General features: G+C 41.7%; 2 protein-coding genes across 4 annotated transcripts in view; one reads left to right on the top strand and one right to left on the bottom strand.

Annotated features, from left to right (window-relative positions):
* The window catches only part of DOCK1 (dedicator of cytokinesis 1), a 312,956-nt gene that overhangs the window by 156,007 nt on the left and 132,132 nt on the right, over positions 1-24,817 (bottom strand). The gene's annotated exons all lie outside the window — the stretch shown is intronic.
* Positions 4,436-24,817, top strand: part of INSYN2A (inhibitory synaptic factor 2A) — a 49,395-nt gene continuing 29,013 nt past the window's right edge. For both annotated transcript variants that reach the window (XM_075026611.1, XM_075026610.1), the window contains exons 1-2: positions 4,436-4,750; positions 19,936-21,124. In XM_075026611.1, the coding sequence (XP_074882712.1) occupies positions 19,941-21,124 (1,184 nt within the window). In that variant the 5' untranslated portion in view covers positions 4,436-4,750; positions 19,936-19,940. The remainder of the gene's footprint in view (positions 4,751-19,935; positions 21,125-24,817) is intronic.

The following is a 24,817-nucleotide window of genomic DNA, read 5'->3' as shown; positions in this document are numbered from 1 at the left end:
TGCTTTTAGCAAAGAAATAACGATAGCATTGGTCCCAAATGACTACAGAGAGAAAAGGCACAACATCATCCATGCCTCTGTGTATCAAATCAAGTAAATTTCACTCTTCTTTCACCTAAAAAGGAGGCAATAAGGTTCGGCGACAAATTAGGCTAGTCCTGAACAATCACGTCTATCCCTAGTAACCTAGCTTACATATTTGGTGCCAGCACTTAGATTACCCCTCCTAATAAAAGTTACTTTACCTATATCCAACAGCTGGCCCTGCAGGAAAGGTACCAAGTGGTAGCACTCTCCTGCGACCAAGCCCACGTGTGCTGGTTTTGGCTGGGAGAGAGTTAATTTTCTGCGCAGGAGCTAGTATGGAGCTAGGTTTGGGGTTTGTGCTGGAAACAGTGCGGATAATTCAGGGATGTTTTGGTTACTGCTGAGCAGTGCTTGCACAGAGCCAAGGGCTGTTCTGCTCCTCACCCCACCAGCGAGGAGGCTGGGAGGGCACAAGGAGCTGGGGGGGACACAGCCGGGACAGCTGACCCCAAGTGACCCAAGGGACATCCCAGACCATAGGATGTCATGATCAGTATATAAAACTGGGGGAAGAAGAAGAAAGGGGGATGTCTGGAGCGATGGCGAGTGTCTTCCCAAGTCACCGTTATCCATGCTGGAGCCCTGCTGCCCTGGAGATGGCTGAACTCCTGCCTGCCCGCGGGAAGTGTGGAATGAATTCCTTGGTTTGCTTTGCTTGCATGCACACCTTTTGCTTTACCTAGTAAACTATCTTTATCTCAGCCCATGAGTTTTCTCACTGTTACCCTTCCGATTCTGCCCCCCAGAGAGCGAGCAAGTGGCTGCATGGGGCTCTGTGCTGGCCGGGGTTAAACCACGACACCACGTCACCTCAGTGCACGGTACGTGTTCAAAACTAGGGTAAGCCTAAATACCAGCTTTCATGCTGATTTTGTAATCACCTTGGGGTTGGTTATCATCTTCCCCGTGCTGGCTTTAGCTGAAACACCTGGCAGGGAACTTGAGCTCTGGCTGCCACATGCTCTTCCCTCAGATGGATTTGAGCTGGTTTCCTCAAGGACTGACAAGAACTTCATAGACTGTTCCAGAAAATTACATTTTAGTGTTACACCGTCGGACCCACATGTTCTAGCGAAGCGTAATCATAGAAAACACCTGCTCAACACACACATTTTCCCCAGGTGCGGCGTTCACCGTGAGCAGTCCTCTAGCCAAAACCCCAGCAGCTCTAAGGACCACGAGGAGGACGTGCCCCGGGGCTGCCAGCCAGGAGGGCACGGGCTGACATTCCCACGCCAGCTCGGTACCAGCACCTCAGTCATTCGGACGTGCCCAGTCTCCTCACGCTCTCCCACAAGCTGAATATAAGAATAAAAAAATAAAGCAAAACCTGAAGTCTGTAATACCAGGCTGTGCAAGCAGATTAACATTTACAAATGTGCACAGATGCCTCCCCAAAATTTAGAATAAAATTAGCAGTGTGGAAGAAGGACCACTTATTGTACTCCTCCACACAGAATACCACTAAAAAAAATAGATCTCACTGCTCTCAAATACAACCTGATGATTTTATCCGTCACTCCAGAAGTCCAAGGCAGGACTTCCATCCGCATACCTGTACGTGTTATGGGAACAAACCACCACAGCCCTGAGCAGTGTTCACTCCTCCTTGACAAACACCTAAAGAAAAAGGTAATCTAGGAAGGACGCTCCATTAGAGAGAAATGATTTTGTAGCTAAAAAACTAATAATGAATTGTCTCTTTTCTCTTTGCATCTTTCAAGGTTGAAGTCGGACCTCCCTCTCCTCTCTCAAGCATTGTTTTGACACTACGTTTCATTATGCAACAGTTGTGCTGAGCATTTTTTAAAGGCCGAAAAATTGGCAAATGGGATGATAAAGCATTTCCCTTTTTCCCAGTTTATTTACTTCTATATGCTTTTACAGTAACGTGAAGCATGATAATCAGGAACCACGTTATTTTTCACAAGCCATGATTTAAAATATCCCTATGTACACCCATAGTGTCAGCAGTTACATGTGTGCAGGACAATCAGGAATCTGGTCCACAACTGGGAAGTCCTTTCTAATTCTCTAAAAATCTACAGAAAAATGCTGTACAGTTGCCTAGCTTTATAAATGGGGCATATGCATAATGCCGTGCAAGAATAATCAGCCCCGGGACAACAGCCTCTAAATATAATCATGGAGAAGATAATAATGTTTTAACTGCTACTTCTGTCAGAGTGCTTTTCCTTTCAAGTCACTAAGGTTATCTAGCAATAGTATTTTCTTCCAGCAATCATGGTCTGCAGATCCTGGGATGTAGTCTGCACAGCTCCCATCTTCAGCTTGTGAAAATATAACAGCATCTACTACCACTGACCCATTTGCTTCTATTGAAGTAGCATACGTATTTAAAACACGGTCACCGTACCACATAATTTTACCCATGTCTGTGTACAGGCTGCAGCCAAGAACAAATTTATTTTGGTATAGAGAAAACCACGGAGGTCCTGCAATACAGCAAGTCAGCACTGCTGAAAAGGGAAAAAAAAGAAAAAAAAAAGCCTGGTGTTTGTTGTTGTATCAACAAGCAAGTTGATATTTAAGTTCTTCCCACCTATGTCTTTGGAAAAAAAAAAATCTCTGGTAAGAAACCCAGAGAGATCATAAACTGCGCTCGGAACTGCGCCACCGGCTCACTCCCTGCGGTACAGCTGCGGGGAGCGCACAGCCCCTATCCCGGAGCGGAGCGCAGGGCGGGATGGCAGAGTAGCAGCCGATGCAGAAAGCGTGCCCTTGGGCAGGCTCTTCTAGGGATCAGCAGTCAACTTGCAAAGATAAGGTACACAGGGAGGAAGGCAAGCAGAGTACCTGGACAGGTAGCAGACAGGGAGAGCAACTTAGCTGCCCTCTGCCGACTGGCTGATTTGTTGAACACTCCTCTGATCCAGTCCTGCACAGCTAAACTGCAATTTAACGGGCGAGGATTTCTGTGAATTCATCTCCACGCTTCCACACTGATGTTTACGTGACAGCCAGGTCTGTAAGGATTTCTTTACCCACTGTCGGGCTCTATCAGCAGAGCCCTGTGCAAAGATAGCAAAGCTGGCACAAACAAGGTATTCCGGCCACCGCCGCCGCAGCAGCATGCATTCATTGGTGCAGTGGTCTGCTCCAGCTAATTAACTCTAAAAAGATGTCCAGGACTCGAGCCAGTATTTCTGCTGCATCGTGCTATGTAGATGTACTAACTTGTTCAGACCTTAGCTTGGGTGTCTCTCCCTGCTGCGGCACGGCGTGGTGCACATTCAGCCCGGGCAGGAGCGGGGCATTTCGTGCCAGGGCTCGTCCGGCCGGTCTGATCTGCCACTTCAAATCAGGGGTCCCTTCAGTAAATCCAAAGATCAATAATCCTCAGCGATGCTACCGATGGCGAAGATAGTGCCACTACAGACAAACTACGTGGTCCGCACCTGGTGGCAACTGGGCTAAGCGAGTTTCATGCTGTGGTGAAAAACATTTATTAAACAGCGATACTACTGAAATCCTCAAAGGGAAAGGGGACTGATCCACCACTTCCCAACTCGGAGGAATTCTCGTGCCTCTCGTGACATCTTCTGTCTGATGGATCTGATTAAATACACATGACCCATTTAATTTCTAACTTTTTTTTTTTTTTCACCGAAAGAGATCTCTGAAAAACCCTCTGTAAAACAATAAAGTGGTTTTGGGGAAAGGGAGGAAAGACGGGATTTGCGTTTTAAGGACATCGCCGCGTTTGTCAATCCTCGCTGCTCTGTCAAACTGCTTCACTTTTAACGCGCGTCCATTTTATTCGAGGTTTAAAAGCAAATGGGAGCGTCTATTCGTTCGGCGCCTTAAAAGCTCTTCCTCCCGACAAAACGCGGCCGTGCGGCTTTAACCGAGCCCTTCGGTGAAACCCCGAACGCACCAGCATCACCCACTCTCGCCCGCAGCCGCTCCAGTCCTGCTGCTTTAAAGCAGCGCAACCGCCAACCCCGGGGTGCTCGGCGATGACCGGCGAAGCCGCTTTCAAACGCATCTCCCCTTACCGAACCCGCGCCTTCTGAGGAAAAAACCGGGACTACTAAAAACCTCCGATTGTTAGTAAGGCGCCAACCTTGCAAAATTCCCTAATTCCCCCCCCGGGCTCCTTTAGGCGCGCAGCAAACCCTTCGCCTCAGTGTCGTCCCCCCCCCGCTGAGGCGGCTCCCCTCAGCCGCCGCCGGCCCGGCCCCCGGCTCCTCCCCTCCCTTCCCGCCGCCCCAAGCCCGCTCCCCTCCCTCCCCTTCCCGGCTGGGGGACGCCCGCCGGTCCCGCTCAACAAGTTCCCCCCCCCGCCGCCGCGGCGGGGACCCGGCCGAGAGGACACCCCCCCCCCCACACACACACACACTGAGGGAGAGCTCCCTCCCTCCCTCCTTCCTTCCCTCCTTCCTTCCCCCCCGAACCGGGCGCCGCAGCCGATGAGGGCAGCGGGGGAACGTGAGGCGGCGGCGGCGGCGGCTGCCTCTAGCGAGCGGTCGGGCGGCCGCAGCTGAGGGAAGAAGAGCGGCGGTGTGGCGGGCAGCGGCAGATGAGCGACCGGCGCGGACCTTCTGAGGGCCAAAAGCCAGCTCGCCCCGGCGGAGGGAGGCAGGGAGATGCCCGGCGAAGGGAACGCACAGACCGCCACTTCGGTTTAAGGAAGCCTAAGGTAAGCCCGGCGTTGGCGGCAGAGCCGGAACGCTTTGCCCCCCCCCCCCCCAACCTCGGCTCGCCCGGCGCGGTCGCGGAGGGGCTAGCCTGGCCGCCTCCTTTGAGCGAGGACTCCTAAACAAAAATTCCTGGGTTTTTCCCGGCGAAAACTTCGTGGGGATGAGCGTAGGGCAGCGCGCTGGGCGCCAGCGGGAGCGTTATGCAATAGTGTAGCTGCCTGCCTGGGAACGGCGATTGCGTTCAATAACTTTCATGACAGATAAGGAGAGCGGATCGCTATCCGCGTCCAAACCGCTACTTTCTTCTAGAAAAATACCAGCGCTGCTTCTAAGGCCACCTTTCTGAGGCTACCTGGTGGGGGAGAGGTGTTAGCTGGAGGATTTTTGGAAGAGGCACAAAGTGGTTTAGTTTTTCACATGATCGATTGCGAGGAACTACCGCTGCTTATTAACTTCGGTGCTGGGAAGTCCAATCGCAGTCCTAATGAAGCGTCCGTACACCACGGCAAGCGAAGACATCGGACGCGTTCAGCCCGTCACTTGCAGTATAGCACTTCATTAAAACCCAAACAAAACCAAAAATCCCCGTCGGGGGCTGAGGCTGCTGCTGTTCTGTGAACTGTCATTACCGAGAAGCAGAGGTTCTCCCTATTTAATACACCGGTGCACCCCCCGAGTCCCCCATCACCATCATCAAACGCATTTAAATCTGAGATGCCGTGAAAACGCAGTAGGCAAATGGGACAAAAGGTAGCGTGGATCCAGCACCAAAGTCACAGTCCTGGACCTTGAATCTTATAAGGCAGCCAAAGCTTCCCACTTCACATTTCCATCTTGCCTTCCTATCACTAGTAAAAAAATCCTCTCCTGTGACCTCAACGTCTCTACTTAATGCCGTGTTTACCCAGAGTTACAGCAGCGAGGGGGATGCAGGACTGCAGTTAGCTTGGATCTGTTTGGGGGAGGCGGGGGGGCGGCAAGCCTGAGCAAAATAGGGACATCTTGTCATGTTGAAAGCACAGAATATGTTCTCTGCTTATGTCACCAGCTCCCGAGGGGCCTGTCCCAAAGGAACTGTGCCCCCCGCTCTGCCACGAGTCAGAATAGGTAATGGAGCAGTTTCGTTTGACCTTGTATGTCTAAGCAGCTAAAATCCCGCACGAACATCACGGAGGAAAATTTAACTCATTAGGCTCTATGGTGGGGAAGTTTGGAAAGACCTGGTCTTCCAACCTCTGAGAATCGGTATTTTTCTGCTGAATGCTGGAAAGGGGTAACAAAAGACAAAACAGTAACAGGTCACGTCTAATATAAACTGGGAATTTATTCCCCCTGCTTAAGTGTTCCATCGTGATTACTGCTCATATTTACAGTGGTGTCAGGAATGCTGCATGTATCAAGGTTAAAATCTAGCTGCTAGATGAAACTACTAGCTAAAAAAAAAAACAAACTAAAAAAACCCAACCAAACAAACCATACGACATGTAACTGTCCTAGCCATCTACTCAGAATAATTTAATGTAAAATTTCAAGCAAACATACCTATAGTAAAAATACGCCAAGCATGGAGAATAACGTATTTCCTTACTTTTGGTGTGAAGCCTATTGGTGTTCTACCGGTCTGCTCATGCCTGCCTTTCTTTACTACAATAATACTGTTCTCTTCAAGTACAAATAACAATTCTAAGTTAAAAGCTGGATGTGTTGGGGTTTTTTTCTAGCATTATAAATGCATACGAGCAGCTCAGATGAAAATATCTCAGTGCTCAGATGTAACTTATTTATCATGTGGAGGTTTATATTCCTCTATACAGTGATGGCATACAGTCATTGATTTCAATAGAAATGCATAATGTATATTGCTAATCCAAATACTCATACTGAACAGTTGTAAAATAAAATTACTGCCACAGAGTTTAAGGTGCTGTTGCATTTAAAGCATACTGCCTTCACAGAATGAGCTCACTGGGGAAGGCTGATACTAAATAAGCTTTTTTTTTTTTTTTTTTTGGTAAGGACATCATGATGCCCTTGATGAAAAATATGTGTTCTTTAGGACTCCGTAATTATTAACCATGTATATTTTTAACAAGATGCTCAAAATAATTCTAATCTTGAATGAAATCAGTGCCTTACCCCCAGATTGACACATAAAAAACCAGCTGGGCAACAGCACCACAAAAGAAAGTATTAGTTACTTATCAAGAGGGACAGCACTTAACATTCAATGCACCCTTCTACTGACTAAGCTGACAAACAAGTAGCTCAAGATCATCTCTGCATTTTTTTCCCCAGTTAACTATTTCACTGACAGAAGCATTTCTGCACGAGAGATGCAGAGCACATATAATTAATTCGGAGGAAAAAAGAAAAAAAGAGTAGCCAAGTTCAATGGAGATTAACATATAGAAGGAAAATACGGCTAAGAAGCCCAAGAGCCTGCCCAAGAGCCGAATGACAGAGCGTGCGTTGTCTTCCTGACATGCACTACCCGGGACCGAACACTATTGGTCACCACAACACTCTGCTGCTTTACTTGGAAATCCAAACTCACCAACAGATTGTACAAATGACAGTGAGATATGAACACCGATGTTTTGTTTATCCTGTCCTGGGGAATTTAAAAGCAAACTTCGCAACACCAGTCCTTTGCAGTGACTGATGTGGTACTGAAAGTCAGGGAAGCCTATTAGCTTCCCAGAAATCTCTGCTAAAATGTAAGGATACCTCCACAAAGCTATTGAGCTGTGGTATCTCAAGGCAGTTCCTTATCCAACCATAGTCATCTTGGACAGGGGAAGACGGAGGATGTGTAGTCACATACTTCATGCATACTTGAGGGAATTACAGTAAATCTAGAATATTTGAGAACATAAAAAAATTCGCATGCTTGTTTAAACTAGCTATTAAAAAGGTCTTATATTCTGCTTTACGACAGCCACTACTTAAAGAACTGTTGAAAATTTGTGCAAGGTATTAAAAAACATGTAAGCAACGAATCTATTCTATAGCACAATACTCCCTTATATTTTTATTCATCAGTTTGCAAATTAAATAGGCTTTAAGGAAAAGCAATCCCAAGCATATTTTAGGGGGGGGGGGGGGGACACCCCAAACAAAAAATCCTCAGAGTGGTGAATTCAGTGGGAGTTCCAAATTTAGCCTTCTGAAAATTGGTGCTTGATTTTATTCTGCTTAGAAAATACTGTATAACCTATGAACAGGCACAGGTATGACTCACTAGGTACTGACATTCAATTTTAAATTATTACTGACCACACAGAATGTGATCAGAGTATTTTCTTATTTTAGTGGCACATCCCCACTTTGAAGTCCATTTAATACAATTGTACTACATTCAGACAGAAAACAGCCTCTCAGCTGGTCCCTTAATACTCTCAAAAATAGTTCAACTTGTTTATACATCTGCACAGCACAGTGTCATGGTGATCAGTGCCTTAAAACTCGCCTGCTTTCCAGTTGTACATAGGAGCACAAGTCTCATAGGCAAAGATAATTGATTGTAAAAACAACAATTCAGTGATCAAACAGCAACTCTTGGTGTCCTCCTCTTTGCCTGTTTTTTTTTTTCCTTTCAGTCGCAGAAAAACACCAGGCCTGATTTGACTCCAGTAGTAGTTTTTTTCCTGCCAAATCCACTGATATCAATACAGAGGAGTGTAGAAAAATAAGGGCCATTTTCACAGTCTTGGAATTAAACAGAGATGGATTTAAAAGCCTTGGGACTGAAGGCCTCCAAGTCCTACGATATTTGGGTGCAGATCTGAACTTCTTAATCTATCATTACGAGAGGAGATTTTTGTCGTTGCGGGGAAGTGCTGGAGCTCTACCACATGTCAGTTTCCCCAGTACATCTCCGGTCATTTGACCTCAGACTCAGCCCATATCAAAAAAGTGTGTTAAACATCTCACAAAAGCTATGTAGTTACAGCCAAATATATCTGAGGCTGCAGCAACTAAAAAAGACAGACTGGATTAGTCATTTGTAACCAGTAAAATCCTTGCCCACAATGTGCTCGTGTACATGTTACAAATTCAACTGTATGGCTAAGTGCAGCCAAATTACATGGAAATTTCTAATATTTGAAATCAGACCTTAGTATTAGTTTTCAACACAAGAAACTACAACTAGTAAAATAAAAATAATATTTGAATACAAGAAGCAAAACAAACAAAAGTATTTGCCCATAGTCTAGTACTTAATGTTCAGGAGAGCAGAATGGAGTAATCAGCCAGCAACACACAAAAAGGAACATTTCACTAGAGGACTACAACAGTCTTAGATAAACCGTTCACTGCACTGGCTTTTCCTGCAGGAACGCTACCGGTTTGGTTTCTAAATTCCTCATCTACCACCACAGTTTCATTAAACAGGCTAAAAATGCAGCTATACGGTAGACCAAAGAACATGTAAGCACGTGGCTTTTGCACCTGATTTAACAAGATCTGCAGAAACAGCATATGGCCTGGCATGCTGACTTCTTAACAGCTAATGAGCATTGTAGAAGCCCTCTGCAAACTTTTTTTCTATAGGTGCTGTCAGCCTCAGCTCTGTGGTCCTTTTTCAGCATCAGTTTTTGTGCTGAAGAATGCTTTCTCCCATATTGATTTCTAGTTGGGCACCCTGCTCCTTTGGATGCAAAGCTAAGTCTTCTGCCCATCTCCAGAGAGACCGTTATCTTTTTTTTTAGCAGTCTACACCATCCAAAGACTTTTTCCTCTATCTGTATTTACTTTTACTTCCATTTTACCTGGTACAGGAATTCCTTATTATTTGTACTGAAGTCATACTGGAAAAATCCCAACTGTAACTCATGACATCCATGGGGAAGAGAAGCAAGTGGTTTGTGTCATTTTTGCCTGTCCACGATTGCTGTAGCATGCCTGTACATAAAACCCACGTAATTACAAAATTACAACCATTTAAAAACAAAAGCAAAGGAAGATCATTCCATATGGTCTGAGTGAGGAGAAAGTGTCAAAAGCTAACACAGAAGGATTTACCTGTTTTATGCTCTTCCCCACCTTTCCTGCTTGTTTTATGCCTGCCCTTCCTCACCTCTTCATTTTCTTTTAACCTCCAGAAAAAATGCAGGCACCTAGTCAGTAATTCAGTCATACAAGAGGCAGTCCTATGAAACAAGTCATAGCCATAGCACTTAAAGCTGTAAAACCTTTGCTGTACAGCTAAAATCATCCAGCACAATTTCCAATTAGTTAAAAATTGTCATTTTGTATTTAGCCCCCCCTTTGAGCAGAATTACGAGACCTATACAACTTAAATACTTCCATCCCACTTCCACAGTGACGTAAGCCATGGGACTAAGAAGTCTTGTTAAATTTCAGTGAGACAAAGCAAAACACAGGTATGACAGCCCACCACTGTGACCACAGAGTGGAAGGATATATCCCAAACTGTCTTTAAATGTGGTAGTTTGGGTATCACTCGTACCCCAGTTTTACCACAGCAAGCCTGCTTTCAGCATCCCAGAAAAATCACAGCAGCCAGTGCTCATGCCAGAGTTGTGATGTTGTTGCTCGGTGAGGTCAAAGCTGATGCAAGTTTCACGGCCCAACCACAGTGTAAATGACTTTTAAAAACTGAAACAGAGGCTCTATGATGCTCAGTACAAAACCACTTAAGCAGGTGTGTAAATTTGAGACTATTTTTGAAGTTAGTTGCATGAAAAGTAGTTTTGGTCTGGTTAGTTACTTTCTGCCCTCCTTAGGAGAAGAAGGAAGAAGAGACAATTCAGTGAAATCACCAATGTTTGTGTATTTATATAGGAATAAGAAAAAAAAAAACTACAACAAGCCAAATCTCTCCTTCAAATCACTAGTAGTTGGTTGTTCACACCCATTTTGTTATTATATTCATTATTCTTTTCTGCAAAAACAATCAGAAATGAATGAGGAGATATCCACAAGTAAAGAAATTTAACTTGTGGATCAGTTTAATACATTTTTGTTTATCAAGGCCATCGGCAAATAAAACACAGCAATATCTCTAAGGAGCTGACAAAGAGGCAGATAAAACATCCCAATGCTGAAGAGAGTAATTCAGCAGAAATTACGCTTGAACTGCCTGGTAACACCGATAACACTGATCCATTCTGTAGACTAAGCCTAAGTTGCTGAGATAAATCTGTGTATTTTACGTAGTCCTAGCTGAGCAAGTTGGTGAGACTAATGTGTTAAATTCTTGCATTCACACTTTGTGATAGTATAAAAACACACAAAGCCACAATAAACGTGATGCAAATTATCTGTCTAGTAGACAGTTCTGGTGCCTAGAGTGTTATCAGGCAATTCTGATTAATAACAGGGGAGTTCTCAGCCACAATCCTGCAGCTTCAGACAAGCAGAGTATATAACTCGAACAGACAAAAAGGGTATATGAATATTCTTAAGAGGATCTCTAATTATTACTTTAATACACTTCCTAATCATCCATATCACAAATAGCCCATCCTAAAACACCATCACCAGAATGTGTGAATCTTACCCCACATTGCCTCAGGTCCACCAAACCTGGAAGCAATTTATTCAATGTCTCCACACCATCTTTGCACACTCTCATGGCTTCCCTCCTCATTCTCCACACAGTTCTTCCCACCTTGAACCAAAAACATTTTCCCTGGTGACCTGGAATGAGCCGTTTGCATGGGTGCTACCCATCAACTCTCCAACTCTTCTCCCACAGTCCTCATGTTCGATGACAACTTGAGACTTTGGGAGTTGAGATTTGGAGCATTGGCACCAATGTTCAAATTTAAGATAACTTTCCCTCACATCAGAGTTTGGCTCTTCCTTCTCATTCCTTATTTCAAAAGCTTCTTAGAACCAGCTCCTATGAAAGAAGTTTTGCAACATTAGGGACTATTATTCACTTGCAGTACAGCAATTCAAGCAAAGCTTTTTGCTCTACTAATAACACTCTTTCTGGGTAACTAATGCTCATTTTTGTACGAGCCTTTGCTACAGCAGAAGTCAAACTGATTTGTGCACTACTCTTGTCTTTCACCAACATCAGCACGCTGAGGTCTAACTGTACATTGGTAATTTACAATTACAGCAGAGCCAGAGCCAGAACCAGAACCTGCTTGAAACCAGAAACTGTTCACAAATGTGCTCCTCAAGAAGGTGAAAATTACACAGCCTTTAATTCCTGGTGACTGCTGACAGCACGCTGGAGCGCAAATACAAATCTGCTAGACTAGTATTATTCAGCAGTTAATATCCTGCTAATGATGTCAGGTTTTAGACCTAAATTACCCAGCCGCCTTGTTTAGCACCACTTCACACCCTCCCAAGGCTCATCTGCATGTAACCCTAATCCAAGTAGAAAGAGCTGACAATGTTCTGATGCCTTACAACCACTGACCCCAGGAAAGTCATTCCTGTCTGTCATCCCCCATTTGTAGTAAACTCTTCCACAGACTACAAAACACATTGTCCATACGGTGAGATTATCTGTGTTCCCAGGGGAACGGACAGATCTGCAGACATTGCGGTGCCTTTCCATTACCTGCACAGCAAAACTGAAGATGCAAGACCGAAGCATGGAGTTGGAACCCGCTTATCTCATTTTTCCTCCTTACCCTACCCAACATTTGAAAAGCTACGATGAAAAAGAAAATAAACTGCAGTTGATGTAGACGGTTGCAGTCTGGACATGTTCTCAGTCCCTAGCACCCAGATCAGTCTCCGAAGGTCTGACAGTTTTGCAAACCTGTTGGCCAAAGCTAAAGAATAGAACTGCTTTTTCTCCTGTCATTTAGTGGTTGGTTTTTTTCTTGAACAGCCACAAAAACTATTGATGTTTACTAAGAACAATTAAAAGTTAGTATTGAACAATAATGCAGATAAGGAACTGTCTTTAAGCTCTTGTTTTTAACAGCTTGCTATTTAAATTATTTAACAGAGAGTCCCATAAAAATGAAAAAGCCTTCCAGTGAAAGTATGCTGGCTTTTGGACTCCTGGAAGACAGTACAGTATAAGCAGAACTATTTGTGATTCTCCTAGCAACACATCCTCAGCAGCATCCTTACACTGCAAGTACCAGCTGTAACACTGACAATGAGTTGCACAGATTTACATGGCAAAATAATGCTAATAAACCTTTACTCAGATTTTCATAGTAGTAATAGCTGCATAGCACAGTAAGAAATATAAGCATAATTCTTTTAATAGTAATGTTATTTTTTTCCAGTACACTAAATCCTAGCAAATGTTTGACATTGTAACAACACTGAATTGACAGGGAATATCTTTTGACATTGCATTTGTTCCAATATGAACTCAGACCACAAGGGTCTGTATTGTTTTTAATGCAAGTGCATTTTATCATGTTGAATGGATTCCTTTTAATTTTATGCATGTAACAACATAGGAAACAACAAAACCTAAGTATTATTAAAATTTGTGTTCAGAACACGTAGAAGACATGTCAAAATTATAGAAAATAGCATATACCAGCTTGTGCATTCAGGGAAATTGTTTTCTAAGGAAAATTTTAAATTGTTTATCTTACAGTAGATTCCTGTTTTATCTAAAATTCTACAGGCTTATTAAATCATACATTTTATTTGCTGCCACTTAGTTCTAAAGCTAAAGCTCACAAGAGCATTTAAAGGCACTTATTCTCTATCTCAGCCATTAGCTAGGATATGATTTTTATACATCATTCTTACAGAGCCTACCAATGGATAGGAGAAAAAAAAATAAAAGACAAATCAAATGCCATATGATCATATTTATTCCAAAGGAAGACTTTCAAGGCAATTACGAATCGATCATACGTCATCACTGAAACTAGATGATCAATAGATCAATTTTTTGAAATTGTACTAAGAACCATCACAACTCTACCAAACATTTGTAGTTTACAGTGCAATGCATTATTTCTAAATAATGCATCCCAAAGCTGGTTTTTGCAGGAGAATGTAACTAAAAAATAAAGCATCAGTCTAAGATAGTAGACCTTGCTTCAGTCTGTGGAACCTCTTAATTATTTTCAGTGAAAATATAACTCCCCCTTTGCAAACTGTAATTTTGCTAGGGAGCACATAGGAGCTTTCTTTTCTGGTATTCCCAGCAGTGATGTAGGTGAGAAATTTCCAAGCATCTCCAGACCATAGGCTGAAAAGCACCGATTTGGTGCTACCAGGCAAATGGTAGTAGTGCTGTTTAATTCATCGAAGTGGTGCAAACTTCTCAAAACAGGAAGATTATAAGGCTAGGGCAATTCACCATCTAGTTGATAAAATACAGAATACATAAATGCAGCAATAAAAATTAATTCAGTATTGAGCAATAAATACGGAAGTTCAAGAGAGAAAAAATTCAAGTTAATTGCCTAAGGGTTTCAAAACAGATTAAAAAAAAAAAATACTAGTTTGACATTTACCAGCACTACTAACTCTGTAATTCTACATGAACAAGTCCAATAAAAGGAAAACAGACTGGTCTACCACATGAGTTTTGTATGTCAATAGATACATTGGTGGGTTTCCTAGTAATAGTCATCGGTACATTTTACACCACAAAAACTGGGCATACCTGCACCCTTGAATTTATCCAGAAGTCATATTTTATCCTCATACTTGTGTATTAAAACTCTATAAAAAATTTGTAACACACAGGAGAAGTTTCTGCAAACAACTAATAATTACTAACTGGCTAAGATCATATTTTCCAACATTTTTATCAGCACAGTTTTATCTACTGGACATTGCTTACTAATATTTAGGATACTACTGTATGATTTTCAAGTTTGTATCATAACAACATGGTCAGTTAATCTAAGAGTTGGCTTCCTTTTAAAAGGCTGAAAATACTCCTAAATTAATGAAGTCAAAGTGTCTGAAAGTCAAAGAAATAACATGATATTAGAAGCAGTCTATTCAACTCAAAATTAAGAAAAACATTTACATTACATGTAAAATATGCTCAGGTTGCTATCACTGGTTTGCATGATGGTATATTTAGAATTAACATAGAATAGGCTTCTATATTCTATTTGTTTATATGAAGTAAATCAGAGTTTGTTTAAAATGCCTATTTTTATGGTAGAAGTGTATTATATTCTACATATACACTTACAAGATGACTTACAGACACCAAATAGTTTTTGAAAACCAAATATGCATTATTAAATTTTACAATAATATTTAGACATATAAAAATGGCATACAAGGCAGCAGGGATTTCTCATGAGGAAGTATAGCCTCGATATATTCAGAAGCCTAAAGATGTTGCAGATCACTAATAAGCCTTCCTTTACGTGGTAAGGCCCAGTTATTTGCAATCGCTTACATTATTCTTCCTTTAAGCTATCACATACGTGCACAAAAAAGTCCTGTGTGCTCTTAATATGTGCACAGAAGTTTACAGCCGTATCTCTAAAGCCTTCATGTGGTCTGAAAATACAGAGACTGAAATCTGTGCCTTTCATCTGCATTTGGAACTTGGAAAGTTTAACTCCACTCTGCTTATCAACACATTTAGTCTTTGAGTATACTTCTGTATCATAAAACTGACAGAAATAAAATTTACATTATAAGGTAAGCTACAAGTCTCCTTTTCCTTCATTAACAAATCAGTCTGGAAATTCAACACTATAATTCACCTTATAGTGCAGTGACTTTGCAGAGTTTCGGATTAAGAGTAGTGGCCCTGCAAAGATTAACTTACGTACCTAGGCTTTACCTGCTGACACAGACTTGAACAAGACTGCTGGGAACCCACTGCTCCTCGTAATTGAGGCATGAATCATATAAAATAGGTCTCCTTCCTAGAAATGCCCATTGCATTGCTGAACTGAGGGGAAGAAATCTGGACAGCATCAATAAATGGAGAACTGAAAGGGAAGGATTTATTTAATTGAATATAACATGCTGTGGGGAACCTGAAATAATAAAGGTGGTGGTTTCCATAACTTACCCTGAAGATTTTATACTAACTTAAGGCTTCTCTGTGCATCACTTTTTTATTATTTAATAGTTTATTTCCATATTCAAACATAAGGGAACACTGCTTAAGGGTAATCAGCTGGAAGTTTATAAACAAATCAAGGCTAAAAACTGAAAAATAAGCTGCGCGATTACTTAAATATTTAGCTTAGCAAATCATCTCATGCAATCAGGGTTTGTTTAGAGTAACTACAGACAAAAAGTTTAAATCTATTATCTGTATTTAATTGGCATCTGCGACTAAAATTCAAATTCAAAGCCTTTATTAGCCCCCTGACAGAGTAAGCCATAAACTCTGCAGTACTCATGCAAACAGAGAAACTCCATCTCAGTAGTCTTCTAAAGTATCCAAAAATCCTGCAGCTTCTCTGGTATTTTAACAGCCGTGCATTTTATGTATGCCAGCCCTGCCTTGTGTTCCAGAAAACACTACTGAGCTGAGTAATGGGCAGCAGAATTACAGATAAGTAGTGCAGGGAAAGGAAAACACATTACGATGAGATTTCCTTTTACAGTCTCCCAGCCCGGCGCGGGCTGTGCCCATGGCATGCTCCCATTCCCCAGGAAATCAGTGTGAATGTTGGCACAAACTTCAGTGGGACGAGGGTAGACCTCTACCACAGTCTGGTCTCAAGTACAGGTTGAACGATTAAGCAAGGCCTCCCAGGAGACGACGCTGTAAATGCTAGAGCCCAAGTAAGGCAAAATTGGAGTCAAAACCTTGTCCAAAACAAAAATGAAACAAAACAAAAAAGTATTATATAAACTCTCCCATATTAAATATTTAACTCGCAACAACTGTTTGCTCAGCCATTCTTCTATCAAATGTGCACATATAGGTCTCCTTGGAGACACGGAGATCCCAGTAAGGCTTAAAAAAAGATCTAGTTCTTTTGGTTGTTGTCATTCTTAATCACAGATATCGATAAAATTATTAGTCCAAGCTACTAGTGGGAATAGAAAACTCTAGATTAGCTAAATCAATCAGGCCTGTGCAACTGGGAAGGGAGACAAGCAATTTTTGAAGAATCAATTTATTGGCTATTAAAGACATGCTTAAAATTAACTGCATCACAGAATATAGTACGCCATTTATCCATTTCTATTCTGTAGAATATTGCCAGACTTCTGGTTTCATCTGGGTTATGGACTCCATTAATTCCATCTGTTAAATCATTCCAAACAGACCCAGCGATCCTGCAGCCCCAAAGATTATGGGATTAAAGCGGTATCTGAAATAATCTGAAAATCGAGATGGGTCAGAGGTACACTAATATAATATCAAGCCAATACTTTAAAATAAATTGTATGTTAATGGATCCTACTGTTAAAGAACTGAGTGTCAGAAAACTCACTTTGACAACTCCGAGGTATCCTAAGAAAAGTTTGTAGTTAAGTGACTTTCAGATCTGACAACCAATTTTTGTAAGCCTCTTTTATGGGTAAAAATGTGTGCCCTCTTTTCAGACATAATTACTGAGTATTTCCCATCTTTGTAAATGCAACATTTCCTATTTACTACAATTTCTTAGTAGTGCATGAACTCACATTAGCAGGTTTGAAAACTAATGGATATAATGGCTGTTGTGTTACTGTATTTAGTTTTTTGGAAAACTCATTAATTTACCAGACCATTACAGAAGATTTGCTTCCAGTAGTTATACATTAATGAAAGTGCAGGTTTTGGTTTTGACAGTAGTTTTTACAACATATTTTAGCTGTCTCTAAAGCTAACGTCTGTCCGATTGCAGGCTAATGGGTGAGGTTTGTATCTTATACAGCACTTCATTATTTGCTAAAGCATTCCAAAATTCCACCCCTAGATAGACAGACAGACGGATGGATGTTTGCATTTCCTACCATCACCATCTTTGGAAGCTGTGAACCAGTGTGCTCTGTATATGCAGAATGTCTCTCAAATAAAGGCATAAGTTCACTCAGCAAACATTACTATAATTAAAAGACAGCCCAAAACAGCCAGTACAGGATACTAATATTCCCCACAAGCACAACTGACTCCTTATTTAGGGTTTCAACTGGAACAAAAATTCTTTTCATTCATATGTAGTTAATTTATTTCCACACACACAAAAAAATTTGTCTATATTTGTACATCATGTATTAAAGGCATAGGAATAACTTATCTTACCGCCCAGCAGGGCACAAAGTACAAAAGATCACTCTACCACCCTGCTCCGCTTCAATTTTGTCTTCAGGCTTCCCTCTAGCATTTCCATTTTGTAATCTCTTTTCCCCAAAAAGAGGGGCTAGGTCACCCTGGTATCGGATACTAGGCCTGTATATACATACCTAGTTTGTAGACTAGTTATCTAGCGATCTCAGATTCCATTATTTGAACATTTTTGTCCTGAATCTTCCCTCTTTTTGCTTTCTTCTGCAGACTTTCTGCTACATCACACAGATTCAGATAGAAACTTCCCCTTCTGAAATGACTGCTGCTCCCTCACTGCTACCTGAACCTAACAAGTTAGAAAAAAAAAAGCAAACTAGATGGATTCTAGAATATTTCAGTTACTTGTTTGCACATTACTTGGACCAGGGAAGTAAAACATGGAAAAAACCAAAAACGTAATGACACATTTGCGTGGGATTTTTTGAATGCAATTTGATAACCCAGACGTCCAGCCTGGCTGTATACAGATTGTCTGCCGTGCACATTTGTGTGTCTTAATAACTTCTGGGAAGTGTTACTATTACTTTTTAAAAAGCATAAATATTCAATATGCCTTTGAAAATAATTTCTCCATTATGTTTTCTTAAATTAAAACTAAATACAGACTAGTCATAAGGATTCACTCACTTGTGCCACTGGGTTGACTTTATAAAACATACACACTACTGTGGCACTTAACTCTTGAAGAGTCACACATTTTTTATTTAATAGACCAAAGAATTTTAATTACAAATGTATTTCAAATACCACACCTGAAAGTCCCTTTACTCATTTTACATTGTACTCTGAGTCCCTCAGAGAGTACATTGGTGTTTAAATAGGAGATAGATACATGCAGAATACTTGGGTTAAGTGGGAATTTGCTAATTCAGTAAACCTCAGCATTAGGGAGAAATTTGTGCTATAAGAGAGTAAAAATGACAACTTCAAACGAGGTGTAAAAATGAGGTCTTAACTATCCAGTTACTACAGATCCCATATGATCTGTACAACGATAGAGCTGTTGGGTTTTTCTTGCTATGTGCTGCGTTAAGCAGTTGGCATCTTTTCATCCTTAAGGAGGTGCTTATATTTCAATTGCAGATTAAGTAATTTCTGTGAATCATCACAGGTTTTTTGTGGGGTTGGTTTTTGGGGGTTTTTTTAGTGCTTCAGGATCCTTTGGGATAAGAAGCTTTATTATAAAGGCATATTACTGCTTCTAGTAAAGGATGGGTTGTTTTGCATTTGAAGCAAAACCTTAATTGATGCACTGCTGACTTCTTCCACAAACTTCAATAGTTCATAAATTTTATGCATACAGCAGTACCAACCAGTTGCTGATAATAATTAATATATATCCAGGTTTTCTGTTTAGCTATGAGGTAAATTTTTATAAAATTCCAAATAGTGACACCTCTAACGACCAATTAATTTCTGATAAAAATGCAGAGTATATTACACAGAAAAAACGCGTTTTGTAAGCAAGCATGCTGTAAAAAATAATGCCAGTTTGATGCTTCTTGCTAATAAACATCTGCATTAGAGGAGTATTAAGGGTGGTCGGTGCTCTAGAATTTTCTTTATTTGTTCAAAGACACTTGTTTTTAATTTTCCCTGTACTCTCTATCAAGTAAATTCAGATGACTCGCTTCCTGAGAGCCCATATTCCCTTGGAGTGAAGTCCGAGTGCTGAGCTAGCACCCCCGGCATGACAACCACGGTGCCTGTCCTCTGAAAAGGGGGCTGGAAAAAACTTCCAGTGCCACGAAAACCAGGTTGAGCCCCGCTCCTCTCTGAGGAGTGGGCCTTAATTTGAAATAAAAAGCACAATTTTCTAGCAAGACACCAAAGTCTAATATGAAGGACTATGATTTATGGGAATCGAGCAAAAAGGTTGCGGGCGGGGGCAGTTTCAGTCAAAGCAGAGGAAGTTAGCGCAAATATTGCAAACTTGGGGGGAGAAGTACCATTTCTGTTTTAACGTGAGGCTTTTGGAACTGTTCTTGAATGCAGGCATCATGGTGAGTAAGGAGCCCGGCAAATGCTTACTCACCACCTCGGAAAGCGAAGTTGAGCCAGCGGCTTCACTCGCGTTGGAGATGAAATACGCACTGGATCCCAACCGGCAGATTAAGAAACGAAACAAAGCCCTCCAGGTGAGATTTAAAGATATCTGCGAGGCCCAGAACGAGCAGAGGGACAAACAGCTGTCCACCACGCAGGATCCCGACAAGAGAGAAGCCAAGCCCATTTCCTACAAAACGGCTTATCGCAAGTACATGACCGTGCCTGCCCGGAGGTCAATACCCAACGTCACCAAGAGCACAGGAGTTCAGACTTCACCTGATCTTAAAAAGTGTTACCAGACCTTTCCTCTGGACCGGAAAAAAGGGAATATTCTTAAAAGCGCCTCGACCGTCGACACATTTAAGGGTCAGAACAACGGGTTTCTCATAGACGTTAAGGACAAAGACGGCGGGAGCTCAGGGGAGGCCGTTCAGTGGAGCAAGAAGGCCGGCAGCCTGCAGACGGCAGAGTTCGTTTCCCACGTCAACGAGCGCGCCAACACGGGATCTCACGACGACGGGGCCGAGGCCTGGAAAAGCAGCGATTTGCACAGCTCTCCCAAAGAGCCGCCTCCTCTTCCTCCTCCTCTCCCAAACTCGGCCGACCCCGCTTTGGAGCGGCCCGGCCGAGGGAGACAGGCGGCGGGGCGGCCGGGGAGCGAGGAGGCCGCCCAGCCCCTCCACGGGAGGGTCTTCAAGACTGAAGTGGCCACCGTTTATTTACCGGCGGTCGGTTCGAACGCCTCGCAGCCCGACCTGCCGAACCTCGCGGCCGAGACCGACTGGTCACCGTGCCCGACAGCCGAGGAGGACAAAAAGAGGACCGTGCACCTGAACGGGGTTCAGCCCCAGGCGGGAGATGCTCGGTCCTGCTCGTCGCGGGCGCAGTGCCAAGCCACCGAATGTAACGAACAGACCCTTCAGATAAACGTTTCGCCTATGGAGGAGAACCAGCCTTGCCAGACGGCCGTCGCAGTGAGCGAGGAATGCCAACAAATCGTGCCTCACACGGAAGTTGTGGACTTGAAAGCGCAGCTTCAGATGATGGAAAATTTGATCAGCTCTAGTCAGGAAACCATAAAAGTGTTGTTGGGTGTTATACAAGAGCTAGAGAAAGGAGAAGCTCACAGAGAAGGGTGAGTAGAAGCTTTTTGCATGAGTATAAGCTGTTTTAAATGCCTTTTCTAACAAGTCCCGCCCTTGAATTTGCTAATGTAAACTTGCACCCGCTGCCGCACGTTCCCCCGCAGCACACCAAGACGTTAGACCTGGTGCTTCTCATGCGGACCAAGTTTTACTGCTTCAGAGGCGAGTCCTAGGGAAACCTGCCAGCGGTATTCGCAGATTTGGCATCTGCTTGTCCTAGGATGTTATTAAGGAGTTATTTAACGAAGGACTTTTAATATCTCTTCTTGTACCTTTCCTAACGAGCGCAGAACAAGCTGCTCTCCAAACAGGATTAGCAAGGATGCTTTCACATCAGCAACTTGTAATAACTGTAATACCTCACATGGCATGAAAAGCAGCAGAAAAACCTTAATTCTGTAAGAGACTTACCTTTTTAAGATTAAGGGATATTATTACAACTCTTAATATAATTCCATTAATGGCATATGAATCTTGTCTGTTTTACTTTCACCTTCTGAATTTTTAACAATATTTCTTTCAGAAGGAAATTAAATGAAAACTTTGAATATCTAAGTCTTCTTTACAGCATTCACACTACTGTACACATGAAAAACTCAAGCAGAAAGAAAACAAAATTTTGTTTATCCCTAACTTACATTACTTAATTCAGCCTAGAGGGCATTACAAGTAATAGTTACAACCTTTAGTCTTTACCTAGACAGTTCAACCCGTCTCTTACATAACCTTAACAAGCACTTTGCAGACTTACTTACCTTAGCTCGCTAATTTTTATTCAAAGAACGCACCTCAAAATGTACATGCACTGTTTGTGTGTTTTCAAATACTTCTGTAATTAAATCATAATTTGTCAGAAGAAATCTGGATTTTAAAAGTAGAAACCAGTAACTCATGCTACTTGAAGCAGCACATGTTTTCATTTGAGTCAAAAAGGTACATCTTAAGATTTGTAATTCAACTCTTTCTCTAGGAATGTAGAAATCATCTTGTTAATCCTAAAAATTCAAAATTATTTTCATTAAAAAATCATCTTAGCTGTTGGTCAATGCTGTCAACAGAGCCTTAGCACTTTTAGTTTATTTTACAGCTGGTTATAGTATTATTAGAATACCTTGTCAGATCCTGGATCTTCAGACTGGGAAGCTTCTTGATCTAGCTGAAAGCAACACAGTCTAACTGTTTTGGTTTTTTTAAACTATTATTCAGGAAAAGTATTCCTCTGATTTTCTTAACTTAGAGAAACTGCAACAGAATTGGAAAGAAATGGCATGCTCCTTGTCAAATCACAAAATATAGAAAAATATTTCTTCATTGTAGCTCACCACCTGATCATTGAGAACCCTCTGTCTATGAACACACACTCATCTACCCACAAAGTCATCTGCTATAAATATCAGTGCTTCCTCCACACGCTTACATATCAATTTTTTATCTTTTCTCAAAGATAGTAGAGCAACAGGTACAGCAAGTACTTTTTTTTGTATTGCCCTCACATAAGCAGACCCATTTAATGTAGCCAACATTAGGACTGTATCCCTGCCCTCAGCACAAAAGAGGTCTTGCCCAAACTATCGATATTGCTCCTATCTTCAAAATAATCCTTCTATAGCTGTCAACATGACAAAGCTGTAGCTTGTATTAGCCCTAAAATAGTGGAACTCTCCATAAACTCCAGTTCTTCAGAGTATCTCTACTGCCTCTTAAAACACACAGACTTGGGTATTAGAGTCTGCAAGACTACATTTATTTGACCAAAGAGCCTATTTATTAGAACTCTTCTATCCTCCTCCCATAGGTTCCCCAGCAATGGTGAAATCACCACCTAAAGATACATCACACATCTTGAAATCTTTTCAAACATGTTGTGGTATGTGGAAGAGAGAATTAAAATGTTTTAATAATTCTTTGACATTAACTGTAACCAGTGGCAGTTACACCAGTGGTTGAGATTCATTATAAAAATTGGAAGCAAAGTAGCTACAAATTAAAGTGAGATTTCAGATAGGGGCGTTGGTTTAAACACAACGATATACAAAGGTGCTGCCTTAAAACCTACCAAGAGCAGAAAAGGGTTTCTACTTGGAGCCGCTTTCAGCTACTCTTCCATATGCTCTAGACATGTCCCAAACATGCCCCCTCCCAGCTAGACATGAAGGATGTAGAGATGGGGAGGGAGGAAAGAAGAGTGATGCATACTTGTGTATTTTCTCCTGTTTTAGGAATTCTTGTATTCCAGATCCCTCTAATTATCTAGCACCTGGGTGATTTTAAAGGAGCCTGCACAAAGGAGTCCAGCATTATGCTTGGGACATTTCTGTCCTCCACTGATCACACTCCAGAGCTGAAAGAACACTCTGTTCCTGTGCAAAGCACCAACACATTATTAACATAAACCCTGTCTTTATCCCTGTTTCCCTCAAATTAGACAACTATTTCAATAATAGGTTGCCCCATCCTCTTATTAGAATAATTCTTTCCAATTGTTGCATTCATTTCTACAACATTTTTGCCACAGAGACCCGCCACTGCGTACACTAGCTAGTACATATCTTCTCAATTTTAGCTGGTTTATCTTTTTTTCCTTTTATAACCAGGTGTTGGGTCAGTTTATAACAAGAAATTAAAAGCAGTACTACTGGTACATGTCTGCTTATCGTAGCATATATGAGTCTTCCATCTGCTAAAACAGAAAACAATGTTTTGTGTTTATGGCACTCTCCTGGTTTTCTTATTTATATTAAATTCCTTACAATAACATATATCAAGAAACAAATACAAATAACACACTGCTGTTAAAAAAAAAAACCCAACAATTCCACAGCTAAATCTCTTAATCAGATTTTTCTCCCTTCAAGAAAATCAGTGTTCTTTAAGTGCTGTTGTAGTGCCATGGGACTAGTGCTCAGTGGATTCATTTTCACTAATACGCTGTAGGTCTTGAACTGCTATTACTGCAATTCATCACTAAATGAGTCTATGCCAGCAAAATTGTATCAGCATCTCTGAAGATCGCAGTATCATCCTTTGGGTGAATATCATCTATGTATACTTTTCAAAATGTCAGTACTACATTATCTGCAATTAGCAACAGCATACAGCACTCAACTCTGCTGAAAAGAAAGGGAAAAAACACCGGAGGAGGAAGAGAAACACAGAGCAGCTCTAACACCTGACAGAGCCAAGGGCTCATGTCGTTCTGCCAAATCCGAGACTTTCAGGGTGCTGTGTACCCCTCTCTTCCTCTGACCTGGGAACAGGCCCCATTTATTGGTCTCAGAATGCAAAATTCAGGCCATCAGGAAACACAGCTCTTACCATCGGGCACTGCGTAATTTTAATCCATTAAAACTATCTACATAACACCTGGTAGATTTGGGAATGGGGGTAGCAATCATTATCACTAGCTTGTGACCTCCCCCCCCAATATCAAAGGAAATTATTAAAAATGTATATTTCTTATGTGCATCATTACATACTAAATCTTTGGCAAAATGGTAATTACACCTTACTATGCAGAAGCTTCTACCAAAAAAAAAAAAAAAAATTACATCGCCGCAAAAGGCATTCAACAATGTTTGTGTTACGTCATGCATGAATAAAAGTAACAGAGCTACAGCTTCAATTAAGACTCCCAGCTCAAAGTTGAAAAAACGTTGAATATTACATGATGCAAGGTGCAGCTT

Source organism: Buteo buteo, chromosome 4, assembly GCF_964188355.1.
Source record: "Buteo buteo chromosome 4, bButBut1.hap1.1, whole genome shotgun sequence".
Classification (NCBI taxonomy): domain Eukaryota; kingdom Metazoa; phylum Chordata; class Aves; order Accipitriformes; family Accipitridae; genus Buteo; species Buteo buteo.
Note: the sequence above shows the minus strand (reverse complement) of the source record. Positions and strands in the feature narration are given on the sequence as shown.